This window comes from Oryx dammah, unplaced genomic scaffold (assembly GCF_014754425.2).
Source record: "Oryx dammah isolate SB20612 unplaced genomic scaffold, SCBI_Odam_1.1 HiC_scaffold_27, whole genome shotgun sequence".
In the NCBI taxonomy this organism is placed as follows: Eukaryota; Metazoa; Chordata; class Mammalia; order Artiodactyla; family Bovidae; genus Oryx; species Oryx dammah.
In genome coordinates this window covers 88,475,753-88,503,590 of record NW_024070211.1, presented here as the reverse complement: position 1 = coordinate 88,503,590, position 27,838 = coordinate 88,475,753, and the positions used below count along the sequence as shown (strand labels likewise).

General features: G+C 36.6%; 1 protein-coding gene across 2 annotated transcripts in view; it reads right to left on the bottom strand.

Moving 5' to 3' along the window:
- EPC2 (enhancer of polycomb homolog 2) overlaps positions 1-27,838 on the bottom strand; it is a 129,297-nt gene that overhangs the window by 63,209 nt on the left and 38,250 nt on the right. For both annotated transcript variants that reach the window (XM_040229007.1, XM_040229008.1), the window contains exon 2: positions 11,425-11,584. In XM_040229007.1, the coding sequence (XP_040084941.1) occupies positions 11,425-11,584 (160 nt within the window). The remainder of the gene's footprint in view (positions 1-11,424; positions 11,585-27,838) is intronic.

Sequence of the window (27,838 nt, the reverse complement as noted above, 5' to 3'; positions counted from 1 at the left end):
GCATCAAACTTAAAAAAGTTCTGCAGAGCAAAGAAAACAAGCAAAGGAAGAGTGAAAACACGGAGAAAATATCTGCTAACCATATATCTGATAAGGGGTTAACAACCAGAATATATAAACAACTCCAATTAACTTAAACAAAAAACTAAAAACAGACTTTAAAAATGGGCAAAGGATCTGAACAGACAATTCACTAAAAAAGATATACAAACAGCCAACAAGCATACTAAAAGATGCTCAATATAACTAAACATTAGGGAAATTTAACTTAAGACTATAAAGAGAAGTCATCTTACCCTCACTAGGATGGCTACTATTAAAATATAACAAAACATAAAAGAATTACACTTGGTGTGAGAGTGGAGAAACTGGAACCCTTGTGCACTGTTGATATGATGGTAAAACAGGTGTTCCCACTGTGTAAAAAAAACAATGTGCCTCAAAAGTTACAAGTAGAACTACCATGTGATCCAGCAATCATCAGTTCAGTTCAGTTCAGTTGAGTCGCTCAGTCATGTCCAACTCTTTGCGACCCCATGAACCGTAGCACGTCAGGCCTCCCCGTCCATCACCAACTCTCGGAGTTCACTCAAACTCACATCCGTCGAATAGGTGATGCCATCCAGCCATCTCATCCTCTGTCGTCCCCTTCTCCTCCTGCCCCTAATCCCTCCCAGGATCAGGGTTTTTCAAATGAGTCAGCTCTTTGCATGAGGTGGCCAAAGTATTGGAGTTTCAGCTTCAACATCAGTCCTTCCAATGAACACCCAGGACTGATCTCCTTTAGGATGGATTAGTTAAATCTCCTTGCAGTCCAAGGGACTTTCAAGTGTCTTCTCCAACACCACAGTTCAAAAGCATCAATTCTTTGGTGCTCAGCTTTCTTTATAGTCCAACTCTCACATCTATACATGACTATTGGAAAAACCATAGCCTTGACTAGAAAGACCTTTACTGACAAATAATGTCTCTGCTTTTTAATATGCTGTCTAGGTTGGTCATAACTTTTCTTCCAAGGAGTAAGCGTCTTTTAATTTCATGGCTGCAGTCACCATTTGCAGTGATTTTGGAGCCCCCCCAAAATAAAGTCAGCCACTGTTTCCACTGTTTCCCCATCTATTTCCCATGAAGTGATGGGACCGGATGCCATGATCCAAGATCAAGTGGGATTTATCATAGGTATGAAAAGTTGGAAAAGATCAATGAATGTAATCTACCACATCCACAAAGAAAAAATAAAAACTGTCTCAACAGATGCAGAAAAACCATTTAACAAAATCCAACACCCATTCATGATAAAAACTGACAGCAAACTAGGAATATAGGAAAATTTCCTCAACTTGATAAAGAACATCTACAAAAACCTTACAGCAAGCTTCATACTTGGTAGTATGAAACTAAGAGCTTTCCTACCAAGATCAGAAACAATGCAAGGATGATGTTCCCTCTCACCACTGGTTTTCAACACGTACTGGAAACGCCAGCTAATACTTAAGACAAAAAAAATAACTTTGCCCCCAGATGACAAGGTTGTCTACAGGTGTTAATACAGTCTATGAAAGAACGGACCAAAACCTCCTGGAACTAAGTGATTATAGCATGGTTGCAGAACACACAATTAATACACAAAATCAATCACTCTCCTATATACTGCAATGAGAAAGTGAAATTTGAAACTAAAAACACAAAACCATTTATATTAGCACCCCCCAAAATGATACATTAAGATACAAATCTAACAAAATATGTAAAGTTCTATATGTAGAGAACAACAAAACTCTGGTGAAACATTATCAAAGAATTAAATAAATGGAAAGAGAGTCATGGTTATTGGAAGGAAGCCTCAATTTGGTTAACCGATCAGTTTCTCCCAACTTGATCTAAAGGTTCAATGAAATCTCAATCAAAATTACAGAAAGCCATTCTGAGTATCAATCAGTACTGACAAAGTGATTCTTAAGTTTATATGAAGCAAAAAAATTCAAAATAGTCAATGTAACATTGAAGAATAAAGTCAGAGGATTGATTTCAAGATTTACTGTGAAGCCACACTAATTCAGACAGTGTGCTACTGACCAAAAAATAGACAAAAAGATCAGTAAAAGAGACTAGAGGGCCCAGAAACAGATCCATATGAATCCAGTCAATTAACATTTGACAAAAGAAGCAAAGACAATTGAAAGGAAAAATAATAATCTTTTCAACAAACAGTGCTGAGGCAATTGGACAGCCATATTTAAAATGATGAATCTAAGCACAGATCTTACACCTTTCACAAAAGTTAACTCAAAATGAATCACAGACCTAAATGTAAAAACACTGACCTATAAAACTGCTAGAAAGTAACACAGGAGAAAACCTACATGATATCACATTTGGTGATGAGATTTTAGAAATATTACCAAAAGCAAAATCCATGAAAGAAAAATAATTAAGCTGGACCTCCTGCTCTAGGAAAGATACTATTAAAGGAATGAAAAGACAAGTCACAGACTGGGAGAAAATCTTTTCAAAACTCAGATCTGATAAAATACTCAAAAATATATACAGAACACTTAAAATTCAACAATAAGAAAACAAAGAATCCAACTTTAAAATGGGTAAAGATACAGACACTTCACCCAGGAAGATATACAAAACACATTTAATCATATGAAAAGGTACTCAACATCCTAGGTTATTAGAGAATGAGATACCATTACATCCTATTAGAATGGCTAAAATTCTAAAACTGACAACAGCAAAAGCTGACGAGGATACAGAGCAACAGGAACTCTCCTTCACTGCCAGTAAAAATGAAAAATGAGAAATGAAATAGCCACTTTGGAAGTAGTCAGTGTGGCAGCTTCTTACAAAGCTAACACAGTCTTACTGTATGATCCAAAAACTGTGTTCCAAGGTGTTTACCCGAAAGAGTTGAAAATTTAACGTCTACATGAAAAATGAAGACAGGGACTTTTCATAATTTTTTAAAATTGGAAGCAACCAACAAGTCCTTCAATAGGTAAATGAATAAACAAACACTGAATTATCCATATAATGGAACATTATTCAATAATTAAAAAGAGAACTATCAAGTCAAAAAAACAGAGAACAACCTGAAATACATCATGGTAAGTGAAAGAAACCAGTCTGAAAAGCCCATATCATGTGTAATTTCACTTAAATTACAATTTGGAAAGCAAAACTATACAAAGAGCAGAAAGATGAGTGGTTGCCAGGGATCTGGAGGAATGAATAGGTGAAAATACAGGGAGTTTTTTATGGTAATTCAACTATTCTGTAGGATAATGTAATGATGGATCTATGATATGGATTTTTAAAAATTCATCAAAACTGTACAAAACAAACAGCAAACAGTTACAAGAACTACGGACTTTAGTTAATAAGGTACTGACTACGTTACTGTAACAAATGTACCATACTAATGCAAGACAGTAATAGGGGAAATTGTGTGTGTATGTGTGTAGGAGGTAGTATGTGGGAATTTGCTATATTATCTGCTCAATTTTCTGTAAATCTAAAAATTTTTAAAGATTATCAATCCAATAAAAAATGTGTAAAGGACCTGAATAGACATTTGTCCAACAAAGATATATGAATAGCTAACAGATACTCAGCCTCACTAATTATTAGGGAAATGCAAATCAAAACCACAAGACATCACCTCATGCCTGTCAGAATGATTAGCATCAGAAAGACAAGAGACAACAAATGTTGGGGAGTAGTGGAGCCCTTGTGCACTGCGGGTGGGAATGCAAATTAATTCAACCACTTTGTGAAACAGTATGGAGTTTTCTCAAAAAATTAAAAATAGAACTACAGTCTGATTTAGCAACCCCACTTCTTGAAATATGGCCAAAGGAAATGAGAAAACTACGTTAAGAGATATACGACACGACACCCCCCAACCTGCCCCCACCACCATGTTCACAGCAGCATTACTTACAATAGCCAAGACACAGCAACAACCTAAGTGCCTAACACTAAGTGAATGAAGGAGTTGTGGTACATGTATATAATGGAATAACATTCAGCCACTAAAAAACAAGAAGTCCTGCCCATTTACGGGCATTACGGATGGACTTTGAGGGCATTATGCTAACTGAACTGAGTCAGACAGACAAAGGCAAATACTTTATGATCTCACAAGTGGATATAAAAAAAATTCATACCCCCTACCATCCCAAACTCATAGAACGAGAGATTATATTGTGGTTACTAGAGATGGGAGGTTGGGACAGGGAGAAGTGCATGAACGTAGTCAAAAGGTACAAACTCCCAGTTTTAAGCACTGGGGGTGTAAGGTACAACATGATGACCATAGTTAACATAGCTAATATGTTACATATGAAAGTTGTTAAGAGAGTAAATCCTGAGTTCACATCACAGGAAAAAATATTTTTTTTCCTTTCCTTTTTCTGTATATGAAGTGATAAATGTGCTTCCCTGGTGGCTCCGACGGTAAAGCGTCTGCCTGCAATGCGGGAGACCCGGGTTCGATTCCTGGGTCAGGAAAATCCCCTGGAGAAGGAAATGGCAATCCACTCCAGCACTCTTGCCTGGAAAATCCCATGGACAGAGGAGCCTGATAGGCTACAGTCCAAGGGGTCGCAAAGAGTCAGACATGACTGAGTGACTTCACTTCTTCAAATTCATTCTAGTAATCATTTCAAATCTGATGCTAGGAAAGACTGATGGAAGAAGAAGGGGACAACAGACGATGAGATGGTTGTATGGCGTCACCAACTCTATGGACATGAGCTTGGGCAAACTCCAGGAGATGGTGAAGGACAGGGAAACCTGGCATGCTGCAGTCCATGGGGTCTCAAAGTGTCAATCATGACTTAGCAACTGAACAACAACAAATCATTTCAAAAGATGTGTAGGGAAAATCATTATGCTGTACATCTTTAACTTATACAGTGCTATATGTCAGTTATATCTCAACAAAGCTGGGGAAGAAAAAAAAGCATGTATTCTGGAATCTGTCTGCCTGGTTCAAATTTTGGGTCCCCTACTTACAAGGTCTTTGAAGCATGCTCTTAAAACATTTTTTATGGCTAAGGAGCATTTCATTGTGTATGTATATACCACATCTTCTTTATCCATTCACCTGTTTATGGACACTTAGGTTGCTTTCATATCTTGGCAGTTGTAATACCGCTACAAACGATAGGGTATATGTATCTTTTCGAATTAGTGTTGTTTTTCTCCGATATACACCCAGAAGTAGAATTGTTGAAATAGTAGTTCTATTTTTAGTTTTGTGAGAAACCGCCATACTGTTCTCCACAATGGCTGCACCAAGGTACATCCCCACTCACAATGTACAAAGGTTCCTTTTTCTCAATATCCTCAGCAATGTTTTTATTTATTTTAAATGACAGCCATTCTGACATGTGCAAGGTGATATCCCATTGTGGTTTTGATTCACATTTCCCTGATGATTAGTTATGTTGAGCATCTTTTCACATGCCTATTGGTCATCTGCACATCCTCCTTGGAAAAATGTCTATTCAGTCCTGCCCATTTTTAAATCAGGTTGTTTTTCTGATGTTGAGTTACATGAGCTGTTTATATATGTTGGATATTAATTCCTTATCAGTCTTATCATTTGCAAACATTTTCTCCCATTCAGTAGGTTGTCTTTTCATTTTGACAATGTCCTTTGCTGTGTAAAAGCTTTTACATTCAATTAGGTCCCATTTGTTTTTGTTTTAGGAGATACATCCAAGAAAATATGTTGCAATTCATGTCAAAGAGTGTTCTATGTTTTCCTCTAGGAGTTTTATACTATCATGTCTTACATTTAATCCATTCTTAGTTTTGTTTATGGTGTTAGAGAATGTTACAATTTCTTTCTTTTACAAGCAGCTGTCCAATTTTCCAAGCACCACTTACTGAAGAAACTGTTTTTTCCTCCATTCTTTCCTTTGTTGCCAATTAACTGACCATAAGCAAGTGGGTTTATTTCTGGGCTATCTTGCTCCCCATTGATCTATGGCTGTTTTGTGCCAGTATCACACTGTTTTGATTACTCTAGCTTTGTAGTATAGTCTGAAGCCAGGGAGCATGATTCCTATAATCTTCTGAAGATTGGGCTATTTGGGGTTTTTTGTATTTCCACACAAATTTTAAAAGTATTTGTTCTAGTTCTGTGAAAAATGCCTGTGGTATTTTTCATAAGCAGACATAAGAAAAGGCACACAAGCTCAAGGGGAATGCTCCCTATACTCAAGACTTCTCTTTCACGTCTCTGTCCCAGAGTGTCAAATGATTATCATGCTTTCCCAAATACCTGTCATTACTCATTATTTAATATTTTCTAAGTTTTAGGGCTCTTCACCGTTTCCTGGATTTGTACTTACCCAGATACTATTCTACCATTTCAGAACTAGTGCCCACAATCACAGCTCTATCCAAAGTAAGAGGCTCAGCACAAGTACAGGCTTCCTCAGAGAAGACAGGAAGATCCTTAAAGACAGCTAGTCTGAATGTAGGTTGCCCTCATGGCCTGACCTTGCTCATTGCCCCCAGTATCTTTCTAACCACCTCCACCTGGAATCTAGCTTTACCCGGAACGTGTTCTCCACAAATCTGATATAACCACTTCTGTACTTCTGGCATGGCTTTTCTGGTATTTAATTGTGTGATATCATTTCTGTTCAATCTGATTTCTTAACAGATATCCAGTTTAAAAAAATGGATTTTTTAAATAAGAAATGATGTTCCTAGAATGTATCTTTTTCACTGAAAAGTTTTATTGTACAAACCAAACAATGTTCTTCATTTGGGATATTTTTCAACTCTTTCCAATCAAAACATATTTGCCCTATGAAGGCAAACAGTCAGTTACCATCATTTTTGTTTAATGAGGAGAACAGCAAAAAACATTTCAAGGATAATGAGATTGACACTGGATGTTAGATCAGCATCTGTCTCACTCTTGCTGAAAACGTAGTAGAATAAACAATCCATGTGATACTAAACAAGTGTAATTTTTCTTCTTTTCTAAGTAAAGACTTGACAATGATCAGCTTCACTGAACTGAGGAGTCAGTTTCAAGTGTACTAATGTGTACAGCAGTGTACACACACAGACAGGTACCTTCCCAGGACTTCAGATGTGGGCTGCAGACACAAACAGCAGAATTCAATTTCCTTTGAGTGGGTTCATCTCCCTGCCTGACAGCTAACAAAGGGTGCTATCCCACCAATCCTTTCTCCTGGACTCTTTCAGCCAAGAAACAGGTGACATTCTACTTACCTGTGTTTGTGGGAGCAATGCACTGAGAAGGCTAAGTAAACCTTCATTTCAAAACATGCAAAGGAGTCCTGATTCAAAGAAGCATTTAATTGAGTTCAAAACAGGACATAACTTCAGAATTATTTATGAAACAGTATCTCAAGTTCCTTCATATTCTAAAATTCCAAGATACTGTAAAATATTACATTAAATGAAAGGGATAATGGGAATTCAAAATAAAGAATTTACTGCAATGTAAACAAAGTCATTTCCTTAGGAGGAAAAATTTGGTCTTGAATTTAGTAAGTTTTTAAACTCCATAGTGAATGAAAGAATTTTAACATTGGGTTAAGGTACCCAAAGTAAATCCATTATAACAGTAAGTAAAATGGAAGTAGCATTTTCTACATATATCACACAACTGACCAATACGTAGAATTAGCCGAAATGAGGAACAGTTTGAGTATCTTGGGTCATCAAAGACTATATGCCACCAAAATGCTTTCAACCTGGTCAAAATACCACAATGTGTTGTGATTAAGTTCTCCAGAACACTAATACAGGTTACTAAGGAGAACTATTACCAAAGGGGACAGGAAAGAATATCATCAGGTTTATCTCACATCCACACCACACTGGAGTCATTCCATTCCTAACTCCCAAGCAAACACTTTTTGTCTTAAAATGACATAATGACATTGTTGGTGAATAACTGAGGTCAGTTCTTGACTTGGATTCACACAGCAGGTCTCTCAATTTTACTGTACATGTCAATAATTTTATTCTTATATTATTAATTCTGTATATAATTTTGAGTCCTACAAGATCAATGTCTCAAAAATGTCAAGATGTGTATGCTTTTATTTTCACCATTCATTCATGATTTATTTGGCAAAATATTAAACTTCATACCTAGTCATATGCTAGGTACTACAGTAGGCAGTAAAATTAAGAGGGAAAAAAAAAGTCCCTTCTCTCAATGAGCCTTATAACTTGTGAAGCAACAGAGGGCAAACAATTACAACTACAGGTAGTTGATGCCACAATGAGGGTGTACACGTGACAAGAGGGCTTGAGGTAAACACTGTCAGGAACTCTGCTTAAAGGGGTTAGGAAAAGGCTTTTAAAGGTGGTCCTGGAGATGAGCCTTGGAGAATAAACTGTACTTTAACAATGGGACAAGAGAAGTAAAGGGCTATGTAAAGGCCTGGATGTGAAAATAAGGGATGAATCACAGAACTAAAAGACTTACTATTGTAGCTGAAAGTGTGAAGAGTCAGAGGAATTGGTGTGGGGGGAGGTTGCGTGTGCTGTGTATTGAGATTGTGGTGTGGGACTGTATGGTGAATGAGATGCGGCATCTGTTCCCAAAGAACTTACAGTTTAGAAGAGGAACAGACCGTCAACAGTTCATTTCAATGACAGGCTGATGTCACGGTGGAAGAACACACAGCAGACTGTGACTAGACAGGCACAAAGGAGGGCCTTAAACATCACACAGCTAAGTTAAAATTTTATCCTATAGGCAACAGTAAGTCTTGGAAACATTCTAAAAGGGTACCAATCACAAAAGTGGCAACGTGGATGACGGACTAGAAGGTACAAAGACTAAAGCAGAGCCACCAAGGAAGCCCAATATTAGGCAAAAAGGCATGCAAATAATGGAATATACATTTGATGAAAATCATATATACATTGAAAATGACAATAGAAGACTACATAAAAACCTGAGGAAACTAAAATATAAATAGAAAAGGCAGGAAAAAACTGTGTAGCACAATTTAGTATAGAATAGTATATATAAAATATATATGCTAATAGACTCAACAAGAAAAAAGGAAGTAGCTAAAATAATTTTCTATTATTTTTATTCCATTTATTACAGCAATAGAATAAAATGAAATGGAGAAAAAACAACACAAGATTAATATTTATTGTATCTATTGGGTCTGAACCAGATGGGTTACATCCAATTTCTGGTTCTTGGTTGCCAAGAATGGGTTTTACAAATGGTCCTACTGTCCAGCTATACTGTTATTAAAATACAAAAAAAGGAGGAGTGGGGATATGTTGGCTTAAAAAAAATGCTTAAAATTTCTATTATGAACAGCTGTCTCATTCCTGATACAAAGACAAGGAAAATTCAACAAGCTAAGGGATTCAAAGTCAAAGACACAGAGAAAACAAATCACACAATTTCTGCAAGTGTGTTTCTCTTGAATACTTAGAGGAAGAGTCTCTGAAAAATGGTTCTGACACCTAAAGGCTTTTAAGCCATTTAAAAACAACTGAACCAGTCAACAAACATGCCATTTTATTGAGCATTTATAAGTCATGCACTTGACTCTAAAGATACAAAGGGAAAATAAACATAGTCCTTGCCCTCAAGGGGTCACAATCTAAAAGGAAAAAAAAGAATGGTTACAAATAATCACAATAAAGTATGGTGAGTCCTCTGACAGAGGTACATACAAGCTACTGAGATGAAGCAAAGGAGATGTAGAATGAGAAATCAGGCATAAGTGGCAAAAAGGAGTTCGAAGATCTTAAGCTATAGAAACTGAAAGAAGACTCACAGCACATGCAAGGAAATGTGAAATGTGAAACAAGGCAAACGTGGATAATTTTATTCCCTACAGTGTAAAGTGGGAGGGAAAGAGCAACTGGAAATGAGGTTAAAGAGGGAAGCAGGTAACAAATTACAAAGGGCCTTGCATTCAAATCAGAGACTTTGGCTATTATTGCATTCTCAATTACAAGATGCACCATTACTTTATGAACTGCAAAAAGAAAAAGAAAAAGCTTTATATTTAAATTTATACAATATTCCTACATAAAGCTTTATATCAAAGGGCAAGAACTTCAGCATAAGATAAATAAAACAGCCATGCAGAAAGGAACAACATGAAACTATATTTCTCAAACTGCCCTTAGGTGGAAGGAGGGGGGAAGAAAATTTCTCCCTGAGAACTGAATTCCAAGCAGGTCCACAGCCTACTTGTGTGGTCTAAAAACAAACAAGTAAAACTAAAGCTACCAGTGTGGTCCAAAAGCAAACAAATAAAACAAAACAAGCAAAGACTTTAAGGTGGTCTCAGGTTGGTCCCCAGATGCCTGGCAAAAACAAGTAGAAATTCTCTTTAGACAAACCATACTTTAATCGAGAAGAAAAGCAATTTAAGATGCAATCTCATTTCAAATATGACAAATGTACATCTTGAGAACTGATGAAAAATAATAGATTTTATAGTCAGTATTAAATCTGGAGATGCTTTGAATTACCTTGACAACTTTTTAAAAATACCTATTACCAGGCTGCAAATCAGAGATTCTCATACAGGTAGGCTTGAAGCAGAGCCCTCAACACTATTTTAACAAATGACTCAAAGTTTTTTTTTTTCAAATACAACCAGACAAGATACTAAGACACTAGCATCTGTCTGCAAAATTAGCTGAAAATTGCTACTATAAAATAAAGAACACAGTACAATTTTAAGCCCAGGTCATAATCTGATCAGACAGACACTTCAGGAAGACCATTCTGGTGCCAGTGGACTTTGTGGAGAAGATAGATTAGAAGAGGGTATGGATAACAGAACAGTTAGGAGATTAGTGAAACAGTTTTAAGATCAGAGATAGTGATCATTTAAAAAATAACAATGGGGAGAAAAATAAGAGAATCAAGGAGGAAGAATTAGAATTCCATAAAAATCACAAGAAGGTAGAGGTGTAGGATCTAATTCTAAAAAAATTTCAGATTTGCCCCTAATCAGCATTATAGCCACTAGGCCTTGAAAAATAAACCTTATTTGGGTATGGTAATCCATTATACTTTATACCTGTCTAGTAAAAGTAAAAAAACAGTATAATATGCAAAAATATATATAAAAAGGTAATATATTATACCTTCTAGCTGTATAATAAGTGTAAGTTCTGCAGAAAATCCTATACAACATAATCATCAACAGTTTGTTCCAAATGCAACTCACAATCAAAATGATCTTGAAGTTCAGATGTAAGCACAGAGGAATTTTATTCTTTCATGTTTCACATTTCTATAAATCAGTGGGTATGAATTTAAAAATTAAAATTTCTTTGTGTAAAAACAGAGAAAGGATTTTTCACTGTTTGATAAATTTAAATTAAAAACAGAAAACAATGAATTAACAAACTTACGCTGAATATGAATGAACTGTTTTGGCTGTTTAAACTCTCCTTTGTACAGGCGATTGTAATAGTTGACGTTGCTCTCTGCCTCAGGAACTGGAATGACCATGCTCTCTTTTTTTTCTCTAAACACTTGCTGTGCTGAAATAGCTCGCTGTAAGTGGTGTTCCTGGAAAATGTAAAGCAGGCAATGTGAGTTGTTTTAATAATGTCAATTCAATACAAAATTCTATTTAAAATTTACTTTGTTTAACAATTGCAAAGTACTTTATCAATCAATTAAAAAATAGCAGTTCCTTTGCTACAGACCTTCAGAAAACATTGCCATTATTCTCCCTTAATATCTGTATACATACTGGTATCACTTTAAATGACTATGATTTTAATAAACAGAATTTTTTTAAAAAAAGATTAAGTATTCATAAAGTAGAATTTAACATCTCAATTACAAGAAAACTGATCCCTTGTTTGCTAAATCAATTGAGGTGCTTATCACCAATACCATATAACACAAATAAAAGCAAATAACAGGAAAAGAATTTATATCAGATTCTAAGTATCTTCTGCAATTTATACACCTCAAACTTCAAAAGTACAAAATTCTCAATAACTCAGAGACAAGAGAAAATTAATCAACAGACTATATTAGTATCATGGCAAGAAGCATTTTTTAACAAAGATGAAAAAATAGTTCTTTAATATACATCCAGATTCTAGTAACTTCTCATTACCTAACCACTTAACAGATACTTTCTCTCTAACCCACTATGAACAATTTCCAACAAAGCACCTTTACTGTTTGGAAGGTAAACTAGGCCATGTCATTCCCCACAGGATCCCCTTCATATTTAAAGGTTACAATCACTCAATGACTTACAAGACTTTCTATCTGTCTGACCTTATCTCATACTTCTCTCCTCCTAAACTTTATTCTAGCCACACTGCCTCCTCTCTTTAAGGTTCCTAAATATCTAAATGGATTGCTTCTGAAATTCCTTCAAGTCTCATCTAGCTACGTTGCATTGCATAAATTAAGATTTATGTATCAGGAGCCATCCTTTCAACATTTTTCAGCACCTGGTAGATACCAGATACTATTCCTGTCACTGAGAATGATGAGTGAATGAGACAGAGACAGACTTCGCCATTAAAGAACTTAGCCGGTGGAAGTTAGATTATCTAAGTATGCAATCACGTCTGAGCTTGATAAGCATGTCTCTTCACAATTAGTCAAACCACTCATTCTGGGAGAACAGATAAAGACGTCCAGTTCAGTTCAGTTGGTCAGTCGTGTCCGACTCTTTGCAACCCCATGAATCGCAGCACGCCAGGCCTCCCTGTCCATCACCAACTCCCGGAGTTCACTCAAACTCACATCCATCGAGTCAGTGATGCCATCCAGCCAACTCATCCTCTGTCGTCCCTTTCTCCTCCTGCCCCCAATCCCTCCCAGCATCAGAGTCTTTTCCAATGAGTCAGTTCTTCACATCAGATGGCCAAAGTACCGGAGTTTCAGCTTTAGCATCATTCCTTCCAAAGAAATCCCAGGACTGATCTCCTTCAGGATGGACTGGTTGGCTCTCCTTGCAGTCCAAGGGACTCTCAAGAGTCTTCTCCAACACCACAGTTCAAAAGCATCAATTCTTCGGTGCTCAGCTTTCTTCACAGTCCAACTCTCACATCCATACATGACTACTGGGAAAACTATAGCCTTGACTAGATGGACCTTTGTTGGCAGAGTAATGTCTCTGCTTTTCAATATGCTATCTAGGTTAGTCATAACTTTCCTTCCAAGGAGTAAGCGTCTTTTAATTTCATGGCTGTAATCACCATCTGCAGTGATTCTGGAGTCCAAAAAAAATAGTCTGACACTGTTTCCACATCTATTTCCCATGAAGTGATGGGACCAGATGCCATGATCTTTGTTTTCTGAATGTTGAGCTTTAAGCCAACTTTTTCACTCTCCTCTTTCACTTTCATCAAGAGGCTTTTTAGTTCTTCTTCACTTTCTGCCATAAGGGTGGTGTCATCTGCATATCTGAGGTTACTGACATTTCTCCAGTCAATCTTGATTCCAGCCTGTGCTTCTTCCAGCCCAGTGTTTCTCATGATGTACTCTGCACAGAAGTTAAATAAGCAGGGTGACAATATACAGCCTTGACGTACTCCTTTTCCTATTTGGAACCAGTCTGTTTTTCCACGTCCAGTTCTAACTGTTGCTCCCTGACCTGCATATAGGTTTCTCAAGAGGCAGGTCAGGTGGTCTGGTATTTCCATCTCTTTCAGAACTTTCCAGTTTATTGTGATCCACACAGTCAAAGACTTTGACATAGTCAATAAAGCAGAAATAGATGTTTGTCTGGAACTCTCTTGCTTTTTCCATGATCCAGCGGATGTTGGCAATTTGATCTCTGCCTTTTCTAAAACCAGCTTGAACATCTGGAAGTTCACGGTTCACGTACTGCTGAAGATGTCCAAAGGAAGTAAAATATAAACTAAGAGTTTTAGGATCAATAGCAATTTAGCAAGGCAAAAGAGAAAAAGAAGAAACAATCCAGGCACAACGAACAGAATATCCAAAATGGACTAGATCCCAGAGACGTTCAAAAAAAGGCAACCAGTTGAACAAAGGGACAGGACAGTGGGTGACGGCTTAGATTTGAGAGTTGACAGTGGGTGCTGGCTTAGATTTGAGAGTTTCTTCACCTTAAGAAAATGTTTTTCTTCATAGAACAGAATCCCAAGCTGAAGCACTAAGTATACTTTTCATACAAATATTACTATCAATTTAGTTATTTGGAGTAAAAACTTTTCAGTTGACTAAGAACTTTTGAGGGGATCAAACAGACAAACAGCATCAAGAAACTAGGAAGCCAGGCCTCGAATGAGGCCAGCAATTTGTAGCATTAATTAAGCCTGTATTTTCCTATTAAAAGTGAAAGTTGCTCAGTTGTGTCCAACTCTTTGTGACCCCATGAACTATAGCCCACCAGGCTCCTCTTGGCTGGGATTCTCCAGGCAAGAAGACTGGAATGGGTAGCCATTCCCTTCTCCAGAGGATCTTTCCAACCCAGGGATCAAACCTGGGTCTCTCATATTGCAGGCAGATTCTTCACTGTCGGAGCCACCTGGGAAGCTCTATTTTCCTATTACCTTGATGATATTTCACCTCTTCTGGTTAAAGAAAGTGATACAGTATGCAATGTCACCCTGCACTGATATAATATTTTATAGTTCTCAAAGGACACCCACAATCACATACCTATTAGCTCCTTACAATCTTGGGACACAAGGGTAAATATTATTTTCCATTTTTATAAATGGCACTCAAGAAACAAGTGACTTACTCTTAGCAAACAGTAATGATACATAAGAGAGATAAATGTCGGGACTCTGATTCCAATGTTTCTTGACTATTCCATCCGTACTAGAAAAGTCTGATAAAGATTATAAAACAGGTTCTTATAATGCTAATAAATCTACAGACACAGGTAACAAAAAAAATGCACACATTTTTTATTTGAAGAGATTCTTTTGATGTATATTTGACTTTGTCCTAAATACATTTTTAGGTATTATCTAATTTTTGAAATACATCTTCAACAGATTAAGATTTAACATTAATTTTACAAATGAAAAATTTAAAAACAGATCATGGATGACTCCCTTCTTAATGCAGCAGACAGATGACAGATGCAGCCAGAAATTTAAGGAGCTAGACCATGACACACTCCCCCATTTACAGACTAAATTTAGCTCTATGAATAAATTTTCAGCTACCATTTCCTTCCCCAGATTATCAGTCTATCTGTAAAAAAAAAATCAGAAAAAACAATGACAAGGCTTCTTGAGGACTGTGTTTCATATAATAGTTGTAATCAGTGGCAAACACACACCAAAGCCTGAAAGTAGTTATCAGAGTTTGGATTTGTCATTGTATTGGCGGGGAAGAGGTTGACAGGAGTAATGCTGTTCTTGTTACATGCTGCATTATACACTGGTGATGTTACCGAATTTTTAAAAACAACTAAAAACCAAGGACTACTTAATTTCCTTTGACCTACCAACTCCACAAATGGAATTCATCAAAAGCAACCAACGAATGGGCAACACTGGCTAAATGAAAATGCTCACCATGGCACTGTTTCTAACACCAAAAGTCTAAATAGCAATAAATACATAATTAGTATATAAACTGTTATATTATATCCATAAGCTAGAACAGTAGATAACAGTAGAAAACAATTATAACGCAGACCTCTAGTGACCTGAAAAAAGGCCTGGAAGAATACAGAATAGAACATTCCACAAAATGCTATTCCTTCTGGGTGCCCTTTTGCAGTTTCAGAATTTTCTATACATTAATTTTCTATAAATCTATTTTTACTTTCATAAACTAAGAGAAAAAAAGATATAAAAAGGTGTAACATCTTAAATGAAGGAACTCTCCACCAAAAACACAAAATCACTTCTCACGGTTACTTTGACATTCTAAAATATCCTTTGACGCCTATCATATTACATACCTAAACATTTTTTGTGTTTTCCTAGAAATATTTTGTTGTTGAGTCACTAAGTCGTGTCCTACTCTTTGAGATCCCATGAATTGCAACACACCAGACTCCTCTGTCTCCTACACTGTCTCCCAGGGTTTGCCCAAATTCAGGTCCACTGAGTCAATGATCCTATCTAACATCTCACCCACTGCTGCCCCCTTCTCCTTTTGCCCTCAGTCTTTCCCAGCATAGGGGTCTTTTTCCAATAAGTCAGCTCTTCATATCAGGTGGCCAAAGTATTGAACCTTCAGCATCAGTCCTTCCAATGAATATTCAAGGCTAATTTCTTTTAGGATCGACTGGTTGGATCTTCTTGCAGTTCAAGGAACTCTTAAGAGTCTTCTCCAGCACAATATGAAAGCATCAATAATTAAGAAAAATATAAAGTATATAATTTCTCTACACTTTATACTCTTCCTAGTAACACATGAGATTATATGGTAAGCCATTAAACACAAACTAAAAGATGCTATATAATTAATGATTTCGAGTCATGTATAAAGTACCAAGCACAATTCCACAAGGTACAAGGTAGAAATATTTTTTCTTCTGGAGATGAGTAAACTAAGACTCTGTGATTTCTATGACAGAAATTAGCAGAACTGAAATTTGAATCATTGTTTGTATGTTTCTTTTCCATCTTGCCAAGCTCATACCCCAATATGCAGGCTAGGTTTCAGAATCCATCAAATTAGGCTGCATACAAAGTTAAACATTCATTGATATTTTAAAAATTTACATCCAAAATTTCCAACTAAAGATAGCTGATTGAATAACTACAATTATCTACTCTACCTCACTGTAATTATAAACTTACTAGTAAAGGATTAAAAAACTTAAGCCACAATGACAAACTGAATTACAGATGAACCATCAGCACAAAACAGAGTGTAACAAGATTCTTGGAGATCAAAATCAAAAGAGCAAGTTTCAAATACTTACAGAGAAGGAAAAAAAAAAAACACTGAGCCCATCTCACTTGTCCTGCAGAAAAAAAAATTATGGGGATTGTGAAACACTAGCTAGAAAGAGCCAGAATGAGACAAACTATTCTTTGCCTACTTCTCAAAAGCAGATCAGTCCACACAGCTTACACTGACAGAAGAGCGCCCTACTAAACGAAGAATGTTGTGACCTACCCCAAATATACAAAAAGCTAAGATTGGAGGAGGACGCAAAAGACTCAGGAAAAAAAAAGGAAAGAGTTGACTGAATGCAAAAAGAAAGAAAAAGACAATTACCTCAGAGATGAAAACTAAAATTATGAGAAGCCTAGTGTAAAATATACTCAAAGACTTAAGTGTGCTTTATATAGGATGTCAAATAGCCAAATGAATAGAAATAAAGTGAAGAAAGAAGTAAAATGAGCAAGAAAGATGACAGAATATAAAAATAGGCAAAGAAGAAACGACACTCATATAAGTGGAGTCCTTGAAGAAAAAGCAAAACAAAAAAGAGAAAATGCAACAGAACTAGTATTTAAGATAAAATATAAGAACCTACTTATCAAAAAAAGTCCAAGAGGGAGCAAGATGGAACATAAGAACGAGCATCACCAGACAATCTGATACTGCTTCGGGCAATCAGGAGAAAACATTCAGCTCACAGCTCTTCCTTGGGAGGGAACAGAAGAGTGGAACGTGGTTCTAAAATTTCAGCTTTTGGGGGAGTTGCCCCAGGGACTATCTTCTGTCTCACTTAACTCAGAAGGCTAACTGAGCCAGCATTCTTTGGATGACATGGTGCTGTGGAGAAGAAAAAGAACTGAAGAGGCTTGTTGCCAACATCAGAAAACTCGCAGTAACACTGACAAACACCAGAGGGAGCAAAACATTACAACAAGCTCCTAATAGATAATCCAGGGAACCCCTCTAACTGGGAAACTATGTGAATGTGCACAGGGAAGATGCATCTCCAGAAAAGGTTTGAGGGCTTCCAGACTCCCTACCTGGCTTGATTGCTAAAGCTCTTACCCTGTATGAAGCCAGTTCATAAAGACTAGGAGTTACGGTTACTTCTTCAAACACACAAATTATAACAACAGAAACAAACAAGGTGCATGAAAACATGATGCAGGGGGCAACTGGACAATCAAAAAAAATAAATCTCCAGAAACTGATCCTAAAGAAATAAGAGACTGGTGAATTATCTGACAATAAAAGTTTAAAATAATCATATTAATAAAGTTCAATGCACTAAAAGAACACAGACGAACAAAATCAGGAAAAACAATGTATGAACAAAATGCAAATATCAAGAAAGAGATGGAAAACATTTAAAAAAAAAAAAAAAAAAACACAACCCTACAAAAAACATTTAAAAAAAAACCAAAAACCCAAATGGAAAATCTGGACCTGAAGATTACAATAAATGAGCTGGGGGGAAAAAAAAATCAACCTAGTAACAGCAGACTTGATTAAGCAGAAGAGTTAGTGGATTCAAAGAAAAAGGAAGGAATGAATAAAACCTAAGAAACTGATGACACCACCAACAGATCAAGAAACACATATGGAAGCCCTAAAAGGAGGAAAAAGGAGCAGAAAGTTTATCAGTTCAGTTCAGTTCAGTCACTCAGTTGTGTCCGACTCTTTGTGACCTCATGAATCAGCACGCCAGGCCTCCCTGTCCATCACCAACACCTGGAGTTAACTCAGACTCACGTCCATCGAGTCAGTGATGCCATCCAGCCATCTCATCCTCCGTCGTCCCCTTCTCCTCCTGCCCCTAATCCCTCCCAGCATCAGAGTCTTTTTCAATGAGTCAACTCTTCGCCATGAGGTGGCCAAAGTACTGGAGTTTCAGCTTCAGCATCATTCCCTCCAAAGAAATCCCAGGACTGATCTCCTTCAGAACGGACCGGATGACTCTCCTTGCAGTCCAAGGGACTCTCAAGAGTCTTCTCCAACACCACAGTTCAAAAGCATCAATTCTTTAGCACTCAGCTTTCTTCACAGTCCAACTCTCACATCCATACATGACCACTGGAAAAACCATAGTCTTGACTAGACAGACCTTTGTTGGCAAAGTAATGTCTCTGCTTTTCAACATGTTATCTAGGTTGGTCGTAACTTTTCTTCCAAGGAGTATGAGTCTTTTAATTTCATGGCTGCAGTCACCATCTGCAGTGATTTTGGAGCCCCCAAAAATAAAGTCTGATGCTGTTTCCACTGTTTCCCCATCTATTTCCCATGAAGTGATGGTACCAGATACCATGATCTTCGATTTCTGAATGTTGAGCTTTAAGCCAACTTTTTCCCTCTCCTCTTTCACTTTCATCAAGAAGTTTTTTAGTTCCTCCTCGCTTTCTGCCATAAGGGTGGTGTCATCTGCATATCTTCATGACCAAGTTAATCATGATGGTGTGATCACTCACCTAGAGCCAGACATCCTGGAATGTGAAGTCAAGTGGGCCTTAGAAAACATCACTACGAACAAACCTAGTGGAGGTGATGAAATTCCAGTTGAGCTATTTCAAATCCTGAAAGATGATGCTGTGAAAGTGCTGCACTCAATATGCCAGCACATTTGGAAAACTCAGCAGTGGCCACAGGACTGGAAAAGGTCAGTTTTCATTCCAATCCCAAAGAAAGGCAATGCCAAAGAATGCTCAAACTACCTCACAATTGCACTCATCTCATGCACTAGTAAAGTAATGCTCAAAATTCTCCAAGCCAGGCTTCAGCAATACGTGAACCATGAACTTCCAGATGTCCAAGGTGGTTTTAGAAAAGGCAGAGGAACCAGAGATCAAACTGCCAACATCCGCTGGATCATCGAAAAAGCAAGAGAGTTCCAGACAAACATCTATTTCTGCTTTATTGACTATGCCAAAGCCTTTGACTGTGTAGATCACAATAAACTGGAAAATTCTGAAAGAGATGGAAATACCAGACCACCTGACCTGCCTCTTGAGAAACCTGTATGCAGGTCAAGAAGCAACAGTTAGAACTAGACATGGAACAACACACTGGTTCCAAATAGGAAAAGGAGTACGTCAAGGCTGTATATTGTTACCCTGCTTATTTAACTTATATGCAGAGTACATCATGAGAAACACTGGGCTGGAGGAAGCACAAGCTGGAATCAAGATTGCCGGGAGAAATATCAATAACCTCAGATATGCAGATGACACCAGCCTTATGGCAGAAAGTTTATAGGAAGAAACAAATGGTCCCAAACTTACCAAATCCAAAAAGAAGGACATCCAAATTCAAAATGTTCAAAAGAAGACAACTAGGATGAACTAAAAAAAAGCCTACACTAAGACATGTAACCAAAGGGTCAAAAGTTAAAGACAGTGAGAGTCCAGAAAGCAGCAAGAGAAAAAGTAAATTATCAGGTACAAGGGAGCATCCACAAGATGATCCGCAGTTACTCATCAAAAACATTACAGGCCTTGGACTTCCCTAGTGCTAGAGCGGTTAAGAACCTGCCTGCCAATGCAGGGGACACAGGTTCCATCCCTGGCCTGGGAAGACTCCCCATGCTGAGGGGCGACTAAGTCCCTGGCCACAACTACTGCGTCCACACACATCGCAGCTGCTGAAGCCCGCATACGCTTGAGCCTGTGTGAAGAAACTACTGAGACCACCCAGCACAACTCCTGAAGCCTGGTGCTCTAGAGCAAGAGAAGCCACCTAAAAAGTAGCCTGCACACTGCAACTAGGTTGTAGCCCCCACTCACCACAACCAGAGAAAGCCTGAGCACAGCAACAAAGACTCAGTGCACCCAAAACTAACGGATTTTTTAAAATTTAGAAGGAGAAACATTACAAGCCAGAAAGTAGTGGAATGATACATTCAAAGCACTGAAACAAACAAAAAACCTGCCGACCACAATACTATATCTGGAAAAACTGCCCTTCAAAACTCAAAGAAATAAAGACCTAACAAGATAAACAAAGGCTGAAAGAGTGAATCACCAGTGAATCTGTCTTTTGTAAGAATTGCTAGAGAGAGTCCTTCAAGTTGAAGCAAAAACACTAATTAGACAGTACACAGAACCACTGAAAACTAGAAAATTCTCCAGTAAAGGTAAATATATAAACAAATACAGAATCTTGTAATACTGTAATGGTGATACATAAGTCACTTTTAATTCTGATATAGAATTTAAAAGATAAACATAAAAACAATTAGATATAAAACTATCTCAATGGACACACCATATCAAGTACTTTTTAAAACCACTATCTTTTCCAATTAAACTAGAAGTCAACAGCAAAAGAAAACTTGGAAAATTTTAATATGTAGAAACCAAACAACATATTTTTTAACAATCAATGGGTCAAAAGGAAAAAATGACAAAGGAATTTAGAAAATAGACAAATGAAAACACAATATAACAAAAACTTAGGGATGCAGCAAAAGCAATATTAAGAAAGAAGGTTATAGCAATAAATTCCTACCTACATTAAAAAAGAATAGATCTGGAGTCAACAACCTAACTCTACATCTCAAGGAACTAGGAAGAAAACAATCAAAACCCAAGTTAGCTGAAGGAAGGAAATAATAGACTGGAGTCGAAATAAATGAAAATGAGAACAGAGTAATTTTTTTAAAAAACACCAACAAAACTAAAAGTTCTTTGAAGAGATCAACAAAATTGACGAACCCTTACTTAGCTACACGACAGAGAAGGAAATGACAACCCACTCCAGTACTCTTGCCTGGAAAATCCCATGGATGGAAAAGCCTGGTAGGCTACAGTTCATGGGGTCGCAAAGAGTCAGACAGGACTGAGCGACTTCATTTTCAGTTTAGCTACATGAACTAAGAAAAACTCAAATACCAAAAATCAGAAACTCAGAGAAGACACATTAAAACTGATGCCCCTGGGGGAGGGGAGAGGGTGGTAAGAGACTACTATTAACAATTATATAACAAATTAACTAATCTAGAAGGAACATAAATTCTAAAAATATACAATCTACAAAGGCTAAATCATGAAAAAATTAAAAACATGAACTACAGAAATGATACTGAATCTACTGAATCATTAAACAAACAGCTCTCACCAGTGAAAAGCTCATCACCAGATGGCTTCACAACTAGAGAATTCTACTAACATTTAAAGACTTCAATCCTTCTCAAAATCTAAAAATAACTGAAGAGAGGAGAAAACTTTCAAACTCACGAGTCCAGTGTTATCCTGAAACCAAAATCAGACAGATACTACTTGGGTGGGGATATGCAAATGGGTAAAGGTAGTCAATAGGTACAAAATTCCAGTTATAAGTTTAATAAGTCCTGAGAGTGTAATGTACAGCATAGTGACTACAGTTATAATGCAGTACTATATATATGAAAGTTGCTAGGAGAGTACATCTTAAAGTCCTCCTCACAAGGGAAAAAAAAAATTTATAACGATGTGAGGTGACAGATGTTAACTAAACCTATTGTGGTAATCATTTTACAACATACACATAAATCATTATGCTGTACACGTTAATACAATGTTATGTGTCAATTTTATCTCAATAAAACTGGAAAGGGGAAGGCAGAGGGACACTACAAGTAAAACAAAACACAAAAACTAAAAAACCCTACAGACCAATATTGCTGATGAATAACAACACAGAAGTCCTCAAAAAAATACTAGTAAACCAAATTCAACAACACTTGAAGATGATTATACATCATGACCAAGTGGGATTTATTTCTGGAATGCAAGAATGCTCAATGTATGATAACTGGTCAATGTAATACACATAAGAGAATGAAGGACAAAAATCACATGATTATTTCAATTGACACACTGAAAAAAACCCAAACTCTTTCATGATACTAACACTCAAGAAACTAGGAACAGAAAGAAATCGTCTCAAGCCCACAGCTAACAATATACTCAATGGTGAAAAACTGAAAGTTGTTCCTTTAAATCAGGAACAAAACAAGCAGGCCTGCTTTTGCCAGTTCTTTTTCAACACAGTACTGAAAGTCTTAGGAAGAGCAATTATCAAGAAAAAGAAATACCAAATTGGAAAGGAAGAAGTAAAAATATCTTTGCTCACAGATGATATGATCTTCTATGCGTTGTTCAGTCACTCAGTCGTGTTTGATTCTTTGTGACCCTCATGGACTGCAGCATGTCAGGCTTCCCTGTCCTTCACCATCTCCCAGAGCTTGCTCATGTCCACTGCGTCAGTATTATCAGTCTGAAGGTTGCTGTCATTGTTCAGTCACTCAGTCGTGTTCGACTCTTTGTGACCCCCGTGGACTGCAGCATGCCAGGCTTCCCTGTCCTTCACTATCTCCCTGAATTTGCTCAAACTCATGTCCACTGAGTCAGCGCTGCCATCTAACCATCTCATCCTCTGTTGCCCTCTTCTCCTTCTGCCCTCAGTCTTTCCCAGCATAACGGTCTTTTCCAATTAGTTGGCTCTTCACATCAGGCAGCCAGAGAACTGGAGCTTCAGCTTCAACATCAATCCATCCAATGAACATTCAGGGCTGATTTCCTTTAGTATTGACTGGTTGGATCTCCTTGCAGCGTTATTTACAATAACCAAGTGGTAGAAGCAACCCAAGTGTTTACTGACAGATGAATGCATAAACAAAATGTGGTACATGCATATGATGGACTATTAGTCAGTCTTAAAAAGGAGGGCGATTCTGACACATGCTACAACATGTGCGAATCTTGAGGATATTATAAGTGAAATAAGCTAGTTACAAAAGCACAAATACTACACTGCTTATATGAGGTCTAAATAAAATAGTCCAATTCTTAGAAAGAGTGGTTGTTGTCAGGGGCTGGGGGAGGAGAAAAAGGAAGCTGTTGTTCAATGGGTATAGAGTTTCAGTTTTCCAAGAAAAGTGCTAGATATGTTACATAACACTATGCATGCAGCTAACACTACTCTACATCTAAATATGATTAAGATATTACACTTTAAAACACTCACCAATACCTGGCAAAAGTAATACAGAACAACAGACTCTGGCATATATTTGAATAAAATTGTTTCAAAAATAATGAAAAAGCCTCAAAGCAAACAATAATAGTTAACAATAACATATAACTTAAACGGCCAGAAGAATCAGATGAATATCAGACCTTAACATTTCTAAAGCAAAGAATCAATAAGGCAGCATTTCCAGAAACCTCAATGAACATAAAGTATGAATCACAGATTTTACATCCAGCCAAGTTATCTTTCAAGTATCAAAGCTATACAAAGTACTCACGGACTTTAATAGAGGACTTTTGAGAAATCTACTAGAATAGCACTGTTCAGAATATAATGGGAACTACATATGTGAGCCACACATTTAAATCTTCCAGTAGTTACAGTAAAAAAGAGTAGAAACAGGATGAAATTAATTTTAATCTTATTTAAGTCAATATAAATATCCAAAACTTATCATTTCAACACAGAATCAATATAAAAAGGTACAGAGATATTTTGTACCGGTACATAAAAATGTACAGGTACATTTTTTTCTTTCATACCAAGCCTATAAAATCTGTATGTAACACATGTGTTTTATATGTATAGAACACCTCAGTTCAGCCATATTTCAAATGCTCAACAGCCACAAATGACTAGTATAGGCCACCTTCATCTTGGGTTCCATCTAACCAAGATATCAATGGAAAACTTCAGCAAAATTATATACATACACACACACACACACACACACACACACACACACACACACACTTATATTCATGTATCTCAAAGACGGGAAAAAGGGTAGAAGATTAATGTACAAACATATGCACACTAAAGTGGAAATAATGCAACTAAAAATGGGAAAAGGAAAAAAAGATTAGAGCAAAATTTTAACAACTAGCCAATATAACATAATACAAAAAATTAAATGTTATGAAAGAATTCAGATCAAACGTATTCAGCCATATCAATAAATATGAATGGGACTTATAACATCTATGTAAACAAAAAGATTTTCAATTTGTCTCATAACTCTAAACTCAATTATATGCTTATACAAGAAATAGCCTACCCATCATCAGCCGAAAAGGTGGTCAGAAAGAACAAAAGGAATGTATATAAAGTTTATAGGTGATAGAAGACAGTAAGAAAGACAAACCCGTCCCAGTATCAGACAAGTAGAATTCAAGCCAAAGGGTATTATTAAGCATGACCCCAAATCCACAATTCATAACAAAGATTTTGATTCCTTTACACATGTATCAGTATCGATGTATCAATAATAATTTACGCTCAAATAATCATTTTATGAAGCAAAAGCTACAAATAGGGAAGGACTGATAAAGATACACTAATAATAACTTTAAAAGACCACTCAGCACAAGGCAAATCAAGTGGTCAAAAAGCAAGCAAGGACCTAAGCAACCAAACAAGGTAAATCTTATTTGTCAAACTTTACACCCAATGCCTCTTAATCTGAAGTCTTCATGGAAATTTCACAAAACTAATCATATAGTAGCTAAGAATTACAAAGAATAGATTATTATGGATGGAGTAAAAGGGATAAGAAGAGAGAGACATTTCTCTGAGGATATAATCTTTAACAGTTCTGAATTTTAGAATCCTGTTAATGTTTCACATACTCTAAAACTAATCAAAATTAATGATGATGCAAAGAGAACCCAAATTAGAACTCAAGAAGAAACAACAAATAAACCTCATTTATTAGAAATGAATATTCATGTCTACAATAAAAGGGACTGGGAAAGAATGGAATTTAAGTTCCTTTCAAAAATAATGATTTAAAGCTCACTGGTACAATTTAGACCATATATACTTCAAAGGATTGTTGTAATGATTATATAAGTTAGTAAGGTGTTCAGAATAGTCCACGGCACACTGTCAAGGCTAAAAGTTTCTGATTTTTATTACAATATACCACTAGGGTGCAATACTCAAAATGGTGAAATTCTAAGAACGAAATTTAAAAAATCAGAATTTTGACAATTCAAAATCTTTTCTCAACACCCAAGAAAAAGATGTCCTCAATCTGATAAAGAGCAGGCAGTACAGTGGAAAACCTACAGATAGCATCATACTTAATGGTCAAAGACTGAATTCTTTTCCTCTAAGATCAAAAACAAGCCCCCAAAAGTCTCTTTTCCTTGAGTTTCTAGTCAGTGCAGTGAGGAAAGAAAAAGAAATGGCATGCATATTGGGAGAAAAAAAAGTAAAACTTTGTACATGACATGGTCATGGAGAGAATCTGACAGTATCTCAACAGAGCTACGTTTTAACTAAAAACTGAACCATGACTTCAGGTCAATATTTGTAACTCAATTGTATTTCTATTATCCTAGCAACTGAAAATGAAAATAAAAAGCTATTACCATTTAAAAGAGCATTAAACCACTAAATATTTAGGAACAGTAAATATGCCTATGCAAAACTTGCTTGTCAACATAAAGAGAAAGTTGCAGTATGTTCATGAATTGGAAGGTTCAATACTGTTCAAAAAATTTACTAGTGTAAATTTCCCTCAAAACTGATTCACATAGATATAATAATAGTCAACAAAAATCCCAACCAAAATCCCAACAGGCTTTTTTAACAGAAATGGACAAGCTGATTCTAAAATTCATATGGAAAGGCAAAAGAAATGCAAAAATAATCTTGAAAAAAAATCTGAAGATCTGATTACAAGCTACATTACAAAATATACAGCTAAATTATTCAAAATCGCATGTTATCAGCCTAAGAATGAACATATAAAGCAATGGAAAAGAAAGAAGTCACAGACCGCCCCCCCCACACACACATACACATAATCAATTTTTAGACAAAGATGACCAATTAATGGGGGAACTGAACGGGAATAAGGAAAGTCTTGTCAACAAACTGTCTGGATGTCAGTATGGGGAAAAATAACCCATACTGCTATCTCAACTTATCCACAAAAATTTATTCAAAGATAGGTCACCGACCGAAACACAAAGTCTAACTTGTAAAATACCTAAAAGAAAACCTTAGTATATAAGAAAACCTTAGTAGCCCTGGGTTTGGCAAAGATTTCTTAGGACATAAAACAGAACAAATTATATATGAAAGAACTGATAAACTGGACTTCCTCAAAATTAAAAAATTGTGCTGTTCAAAATACATTCTTAAGAAAATTAAAAGACAAGCCAGACTGGAGGAAAAATTATTCACAGTAAGTACGTGAGAGGCCTTGTATGCAGAATACATAAAGAACTCTTACAACTCAATAATAAGAAAAAACTCTATTGTTTTGTGGGAGTTTTTTGTGAGGCATATGTGATCTTAGTTTCCCAACCAGGAGAACCCATGGCCCCTGCATTAGGAGCACGGAGTCTTAACCACTTGACCGCCAAGGAAGTCCTGAAAACAACCCTACTTTTAAAGAAAATGAGGCAATAATTTAAAGAGATATTTCAAAAAATAAGACGCAGGAATGACCAATAAGCACTTGAAAAGATGTTCAACATCCGTGTACCAGGAAAATGTAAAATAAAATCACAGTTTTGACTGCATACTCACAAAATTACTAAAATTAAGAAATCGATAATATCAACTGCTGGTGGGAGCATCAAATGACATCACCACTTTGTTGGGGAGTTTCTTATAAAAATACACTTAGCATGAGATCCAGCAATCTTACTTCGAAGTGTACACCTGAAAAGTGAGATGCATGCCCACGAAGAGGGTCAATTCCTAGGCAGGTTGATAAGAAGTCTGGGGTCCCCAAGAAGGAAAAAAGGGTCTGGGGCTCTAGAAGAGGAGATAGGGGTCTGGAATTCTCAAGGAGGAGCAAAGGACAAACATCTTTTTTTTTTCCTCTACATTCCTTAGTCTTAATCACAAAAATGTTTTTTTCTTTAAGCCTGGAACTAATGATTACACAACAAACAACTCAGTTTAAACTCAGTATTAAGGATTATGTATGTGGCT